Below are 8,563 nucleotides of genomic sequence, written 5' to 3'. Positions count from 1 at the left end.
TTTATATGTAAGAGACAAAAGCAGAGTTATTTACTGTGATTTCATGTTTGGATGTCACATAACAGTTGTATGTTGTGTTCACAGAAGCAAAAAGGAAATTTGCCTGTAAGATTCATTTGTATGCATGTAAGGTAAGCTCAGACACAACAGAGTTAAACTTTATTACCCATAAGGAGTTTGTGGCCAATCACAGCCAATCTCACACTCAGCAACAGTCTTGGCCAATTACAGCCAGCCTTACACTCATTTTTTGTCTCTGAAGCCTCATGCTTTTAGCCAGCCCTCTCATTCCACTACAGAGCAAGAGAACTGAATAGACACACAGATCCACAGAGCAGTTTTATGGAAGCAAGTGGCCAAAAATAGGTAATTAACAGTTATACATGTTCCTATTGTTAGAAATGTGATTAGAGCTGTATACTGAACTAGTTATGTGTTCACTTGTAGTTCCACCAAACTCGAACACGAAAACAAACAAACTTCAAAAGTTATATCGAATTCAAACTATCGAACAGACCCTAACAACTCAAAACCAAACCCAAGCAAACAAACTCAAACAGCAATAGAGAGAGAAATATATCCACCATTTGTTATACTGTATTCAGCACATGTTGTACATGGACTGTTTGCTACAAAAGGGTCACTGTTATCTATGAAGAAAAGTTGAAGTTAATAAAGAAGATATCTTAAGCGTTTGGTGTGCTCTTTAAACCTACTGCTTTCCATAGAACGGTATTAGAGGAATTTATAGAGTAACAGACAGTCTGGTTAGACTGAAGTCAGAGAGATCCAATTCTTCTAATGCCACAGCGCATAAGGCACTTTGTAGTGCTGCGCCTGCCACAACCCCCCCCCCCCCCCATTTCATACCAGGCCCTCTGCCCCTTAATTTTTTTTAATTTTGGCATGGGGTTTCCGCTTAAGAGCCACACCAGACCCAAAGGGCCTGGTATTCTCAGATCAAAGTCAGATCCGTTCATTGAAGTCGAATGGAACTCCGACATGAAGTTGTAGGGCAAAATCGGATCGGAAGTTGTCCGACTAATGTCGGAGCAATCTAAATCCGACATCAAGCGGGCTGAATGCAAATGCACACCACACTTTTCAGATATTTGTAAAAAAAAAAAAAATTTGAAAACCATTTATCATTTTCCTTTTACTTCACAAATATGGGTCACTTTGTGTTGGTCTACCACATAAAATGCCAATAAAAATGGATTTTTGTAAAATCTTACTGTAAAATCCTTTTCTCTTAAGCTCATTGACAGACGTAGTCCTCGTTGATTCAACACAACTCGGGTTATGCTGCCCTCTACAGGAGTAGGACTAGACAGGAAAGAAAACATTCTGGTCACACCTTAGGGGCAGTCCCAGAGGGTATATCCTCTCTCTCTCTGCTACAGCAAATCAGTTATGTCACAAAGCAGTGTTTAGAGAATTTAACCCAACCCAACTCAAAAACAGAGGGGCGGGTACTACGTCTGTCAATGAGCTTAAGAGAAAAGGATTTTACGGTAAGATTTTACAAAAATCCATTTTTCTCTGTCGCTCATTGACAGACGTAGTCCTCGTTGATTCAACACAACTCGGGACGTCCCAAAGCAGTACCACAAATGAGGGGTGGGAAAATGGAAATCAAATCCAATCTAGAAGGCCCAACCGGTGCCAACTAGAAGTTTACAATGCTCATCAATCAAAGATGAGACTCAACAGAAAATTCCAACAGAAAAAAAAAACCCTCGAGGTAGACCACCGGTCTCCTCAAATTGCAGCCTGCAAAACCTTGCGGCCAAATGAGGCATCCGCCGATGACATCACATCAATCTTATAAAATTTTGTAAAGGTATGTACCGACGACCAGGTGGCCGCCTTACATACCTGGACCACTGACGCCTGATGGCAGAAGGCCCAGGAAGTACTGAGCGCTCGAGTGGAGTGCGCCTTAACAGGGAACGGAGGATTCCGACCCTTAATAGAATAAGCCTGTACCACCGTCTGTTTATCCATTTGGAGATAGTCGCGGCAGATGCAGGCAACCCCTTTCTGGGGCCATCCGTGATCACAAAAAGTGAATCCGTTTTACGGAACGATTCCTTAGCCTTCAGGTATACCCTGATTGCCCGAACCACATCCAAGGAATGCAACGCATGTTCCCGATGATGATTGGGCTGAGGACACAAGGAAGGTAGTACAATATCTTCATTCAGATGAAAGTCTGAAACCACCTTTGGAAGAAAGGATGGCTTAGGATGAAGAACTACCTTATCCCTATGAATCACTAAATATGGGGACTGGCATGACAATGCAGCCAGTTCTGACACCCTGCGTGCAGAAGTGATAGCCACCAAGAAGGCCACCTTCTGGGATAAAGTAAGCAAGGGAATCTCCCTGATGTTTTCAAAGGGAGGTTTCTGCAGAACCGACAAAACCAAATTAAGATCCCAGGGCGGTAAGGGCGCGCGGACTGGTGGAGCCAGGTGCCGCACCCCCTGGATGAAATTCCGCACCAAGGACTTAGTAGCCAAAGGCTTCTGAAAGAAGATTGCTAATGCTGAAACCTGACCCTTGATGGTGCTCAAGGCTAGTTTCTGCTCAACCCCCTTTTGCAGAAAGGCCAATATTCGGGTCACCGAATAGGTACGTGGAGGAAATCCTAAAGATTCGCACCACGTGATATACGTCTTCCATGTGCGATAATAGACCTTGCTGGAAGTCGCTTTCCTTGCCTTAATTAACGTAGGAATAACTGAAGCTGACAACCCTCTGTCCTTCAGTACCTGGGTCTCAATGGCCAGGCCATTAAACCCAGCGACTGTAAAGCACAATGGAAGATCGGTCCTTGAGACCGCAGACACTCCCTGAGAAGAAGTTCCCAAGGAGCGTTCGCGACCAGCATGTCCAAGTCGGCCAGACCGGCTTGATGAGGCCAGCCTAGAATTTCCAGGACAACTGGAGCTGACTGGATCTGAACCAGGCTGCCCTAGAGCTATCTGGCCCCGGCAATCCGACAAAGTCTGATCGTTCTCTGTTCCCACACATTTATCAGACACCCGATTCCTATCAGGAGTGGTGACTAGGTCCGCTGACCAGCATTTTAACCACAGCACACGTCTGAGGATTACCGCTGACATAGATGCATGCCCTAATAGGGGGGTAGCATCCAAGACTGCGTCACAGACAAACTGTAGTCCTTGTATAATCTGTTCTATCAAATCAGATGTTGCCTGGGGGATATCTTTCCCCTTCAGGTCCTGGCGCACCAATCTCGCCCATTCCGTTAATGTCTGAGAAACTAGACCAATGACAATTACTGGTCTAAAGGCTGACCCTATCAGGGAAAAGATAGTGCGGGACTCCGCTTCTACCTTCCGATCCACCGAATCCTTAAAGGACGAAGCGTCCTCCACTGGAATAACCGTGGCTTTATTCAGTCTGGAAATAGGTGGATCCACCACTGGTGGTACCGTCCATTTCTTAATGAGAGATTCCTCAAACGGATAGCGTCTAGCAATGCGCTTGGAAATAGTAAAGGTACGCTTAGAATGCTCCCATTCCTCTTTAATCTTATTACCAAAACACTTGGGTAAAGGAAAAACCTTCACCGTCTTGGTGGGTTTGCTAGTACCAAAGGGAATCTCTATTTCAGTTGCCTCTGCCGGTAAAACCTCAAGTCTTAAGGTTTCCCGAACCGCCACAACTAGTGCGTCCACCAATGCTTCTTCCTGAATTATGGCGGAAGCATGAACGTCCTCCTCACTGTCTGAGGGAACTTTACCTGAGACAACAGCCCCTGCAGAGGGACCTGCAGCTGCAATGACCATCTCAGAATCTGAAGTATCAGATGATATAGGAGTAGGCCGGGGTCGCTTACTTGACCCCCGTTCCTGACAGGCTTTTCCACCCGAGCCACCAAAGACTCCCAAAACTGCTGTAAATGCATCCATACTCTGTGCACTGGCGGGTCCCGCGGCCCCCTCGAGGGAAACAGGTGGGGATACCTGTGTGGCAGGGTCCATGATAATTCCAGATACTACCCGGAAAAAATCAATTTGCCAAAAAATAAAACTTTTTTTTTTTTTTTCAGACCCCCAGCGCCACAAAGCCCCTCAGTGTTACCTGCTTAGGGACCCCTACAGAGCGAGAGAGAGAGAGAGATAGACCCCAAGGCTCACCACTTGATGCTCAGAGTTTCAAATGCAACAGCGCTGTCTAGAACAGACAGGAAGTCTTTTGGCTGGCTTCCCGGGAAAAAAAGAGGCGGCTCCGCCCCTCTGTACGCCTTCCGGCGCCTCCCCTAGCTCCACGAGGTGTTTGGGTCACCTCAAACATGGCCGCCCCCATGCTGGAGACACGAGGCTTCGCCAAAATGGCGGCCTCGTGCGCTCTACCAGACAATGGCGGCGGCCTGTACCGAATAACGGCATGTTTGCGGGAGTCTCTCGGCCTCACAAACCTTCACCCTCATGGTGATCAGCGTGGCCGGCGGTACCGGACCCTGGCGGGCCGTATGCGGTCCGTGGCCGTCGGGAGGCATCTGCTTAGCTGGAGGAATATGATCTGGAATGCAGTATACATGTATAGACATCGCCCTGTGGCTTCTGACAGGTAGGATACCTTATACTATCACAGTAATGTTCTAATACTGCCACTGGGTACAATCATTTAAACATTTTTGCAATTAGATTGTCAGCTCCCAAACCAAGCCTCCTGGTTTCTTGTTCACAAATATCACACTCCAATAGGGGGATCTGTGACATGTATAGGATAGAGGGGAGACCCATCCTTACCATTACAGAGAGGGGCCCGCGTTCACCACAAGACCCGTCAGGGGGAAAGGGGGAACCATACTACTCACCCTACCGGAACCAGGTGGGCACCAACTCCTGACAGTACCCCTCTCCACCGGGGTGGGAGGGCTGTCGACCAATACGGACGCCGTGACTCATGGTCATTGGCGTTTAAGCGAGACGTTCAACTCGCAGGGTCAGTCTCCGTCCAGTGGGACTATGTCGCGGCCGACCCAGCGCGGAGCTATGGCCTGCACGCGCTCGTAGGCTGAACTGGGGTGACCACTGGATCTCAACATCCAGCCCGTCGCCCAGTTCCAGCTTTCTTGCTTGAAGATCTCACAGGAACACTGGAGAAAAAAGCTGTCTAAAAAATCTAAGAAAAAAATCCTGCCAGGACCGAAGATCCTAGTAAGGCTTCTAGGTCCTTACTCCTAACTAGACAGAAAAAAAATGATTTGCTGTAGCAGAGAGAGAGAGGATATACCCTCTGGGACTGCCCCTAAGGTGTGGCCAGAATGTTTTCTTTCCTGTCTAGTCCTACTCCTGTAGAGGGCAGCATAACCCGAGTTGTGTTGAATCAACGAGGACTACGTCTGTCAATGAGCGTCAGAGAAAATACATTGACGTTTTTGTTTGAAAAATTACAAAATGTGGAAAGTTTCAAGGGGTATGAATAATTTTTTAAGACACTGTACTTATGAGGGATTTGATTTTTAGTTAGAATTCAAAATAGTTTATTAAAAAAACAAAAAAATATTTTAATTTTTTTAATTCAATTCAGAGCAAAAAAAAAAAAAAAAAAATAAAAATAAAAAAAAAGCAAAATGACATGTAAAAATCATAAGATGCATTTATCATGCATGGACAGAATGCGAAATATTGCACTTTAATTTTTACAGTAAAAAGTAGAAGTTTTAAAAGCTAAAAACACACTTAACAAGCTTTTCACATACAGATCATGCCAAAGTTAACACAATATTTAAGTTCTGTGAAAGTGTTATTAAGATTTAAACCTTTGCCTTTTGAAGGTATTCATACCAACCATTTGCCATGGGTATGAGGTTTTTTTTTTTTCTTCCTCCTTACTATGGTGTGGATCCATTGATACTGGACACAGGTATGCATTGGGTTAAGGCAGCATAGTAAAGTCAAGTTACAAAAAAAAAAAAAAAAAAAAAAAAAAAAAAAAATTATATAATATATACACACAACGTTTCAAGAAAATGTTCATCTAAGGGAATTTTTACTTGTTACAAAAAGAACCTGATTAACATGGTAGAAGGCAGTGAGTTTCAGTACTCAATGTCAGCATCTCCAGGTTAAGCAGCAATGACAAAAAGGGAGCCAAGACATTAGAGGGAAAAAAAATAAAAAAAAATACCAGTACAAAAACTTTGCAAACAGCATGCATGAATGATCCCAAACTCAGTTGCCAGCACTGTGGGATTACGAACACCACTAAGAAAAAAAAAATGCTAGGGTTTCTAGGAAGAATTCTTAATTTTGGTGCCTATTCATTTTAAACCCCACAATGGAAACATTTATGGTTTAAAAGAGCCTTTCTTTATAGTGCATTAAAAACCATACAATAAAGCCAGATTATATTTCCTGTTCTCCAACTGATGACGGGAAAATGGAAGCAGAGGCAAATTTATATTTGGTCTCTTATTGCTAAGGCTTCAATTCCTTGTTAAGAGTTGCTGCAGTAATGGATTGCACCTCTGTAAAGCTAATTAAAAAAGGCACTACTAACATATGAAAACATTTCAAAAAGGTTCAACATACTACAGCACATGCAACAAAAGGTAATGTGTATAAAAAACAAAAAAAAAAACCAACACGCAACACAAATGTAGGTAGGTAGTACAATGTAAAAACTCCTTAAACCACTGATTGCACATGCTGTGACATGTCAGGCTGTGAATTTGCATTGTGCATCTATAAGTTTCAATGGTAATAAATTAGTTCAGACCCTGGCACCATCCTGAATACAACCAATAAGTTGTTTTAAATATCTTAGTAGATGTTAGGACAATGGTATTTTTAAATTACACTGCAGTGTCTATTTTATAATACAATCATAAAAAATGAAGTTCTGCCAGATGTAAAAAATAAAAATGGTACAACAGTAGTTCATTTTTCGATTGTAAAACTTTTACATTCGAGCAAACAAATTGGAGATACTCTTTGCTGGTGGTAGTAATAAAAAGCCATGTCATGAGTACAGTCAGTCACCTAACTTTTAAAGCAATTCTAATTTTGTTTCCATGTTATGTGGGGGAAATAGCGGACAGCGACATATCGGACAGTGACATTGCAGAAAAACAATAAACCAAGACCACATTCAGGTTGAAAAATTGATAGCTGATGAGGACATATTACTGTTTGTAGAATTACTCAACCTCACCTCCATTTGCTAAAGTCATGGAACATAGGCAGTAGCAAATCATCCAAAACCATCTACCTGCAATAGGATTGGAAACACCATGTCACCAGCTACAAGATGAGGACAATACTGTAGAATGCTAGACATAGCTGTCCTAACCCACGTTTACATTTGTCCAGCAGCTGTCAGACAAGTGGACTAGCATTACAGCATTATGTCCTGAAGGCATGTCCAAAGCTGCCTTTTTTTTCTCATCATGGTTTCATACAAAAACATGAAAGAGGAGAAATGGAGCAAAGCTGTCCATGACCCACATTCACATAGTTTTAATATACAGACAGAGGAATTTGGTAAATCGCACTGATCTTCTGAATGGTCTAGGAGAAGAAGCAATTGTCAAGTCAGTTACAGGCCTTCCTTATTTCTGAGAGCAACTTTAGCCAGTGGTGTAGATAGACTGACAAACAATCTGTAGTGTCGGCTATAAAATGATAATAGGCAGCATGGGCATGGCATTCCTGCAGAACCAGGTGACCAAAGACTCAGTTTCCATTCTCCAAGTATCACCTTGTACATTCACTCTTCTGATGTAGCCAAAATACAATCTCTACCACAAACTGACAGGCTTTGTCCATAAAGATAATAGATTTTGTTTTAAACCACCATGATTAATGAGTCCCAGGCTGGGGGTTGACTGTCTGAATGAACACTATAGTTATGATTTGGCATGAATCGCACACCTGCAGCATGAAGCATTTTGTCAGTCTGCTGGAGCAGCCATGACCAACGGTCCTTATGCTATGCAGCCACAGTGAGATTGATAAGAACATGTTTACAAGGATCAAGGCTAAAGCAGGATGATTTTTCATGTAAAACAAAGAAAAATAAGTTAAATATTTAAAAGTACAAGTTGAGGTTTCAACAGTCCAAGTTCTCTTTGAATAAAAAGTCACGATGGCCAGTAAAGGCAGCAACTTAAAATGACTGGTTTATGCGCTGGTCTAGTTAAAACGTGAAAAGGATCGAAGGCCACAGATATTGAGTAAGGTCCAGGCATCCAGATCTTGTTAGCAGCGGGCTTCTGAGGAGAGCCCCTAATTCATCACAGAACTCCATAGGCAAAACAGAGGAGCATGCGGCTTCTTTATTTTAACCTCTCAATAAGCCCCTGTGACAGTCCGAGCTGTAGAAGCTGATTGGTGGGAAGGTGAGCAAGCTGGGGGAAATATTTCAGCAAGTTCTCCCAACACAGTTCTAAAAGACTGGGGACTACCAGCCAGATTTTAAACAAGGATCCAGTCCGCTTGTTTTGTTGGATATTAACTACTCCTCCATGGATATACATACAGCCAGCCTAGAATATAAAAACAAAAAGTGACATACAAAA

General features: G+C 43.1%; 1 protein-coding gene across 2 annotated transcripts in view; it reads right to left on the bottom strand.

The window, feature by feature from the left end:
- Positions 1 to 7,823: 7,823 nt before the first annotated feature.
- The window catches only part of KLHDC10 (kelch domain containing 10), a 98,441-nt gene continuing 97,701 nt past the window's right edge, over positions 7,824 to 8,563 (bottom strand). For both annotated transcript variants that reach the window (XM_082256425.1, XM_082256424.1), the window contains one exon: positions 7,824 to 8,530. In XM_082256425.1, coding sequence (XP_082112551.1) covers positions 8,321 to 8,530 — 210 coding nt within the window. In that variant the 3' untranslated portion in view covers positions 7,824 to 8,320. The remainder of the gene's footprint in view (positions 8,531 to 8,563) is intronic.

This window comes from Pelophylax lessonae, assembly GCF_965119305.1.
Source record: "Pelophylax lessonae genome assembly, chromosome: 4".
Lineage (NCBI taxonomy): Eukaryota > Metazoa > Chordata > Amphibia > Anura > Ranidae > Pelophylax > Pelophylax lessonae.
Note: the sequence above shows the minus strand (reverse complement) of the source record. Positions and strands in the feature narration are given on the sequence as shown.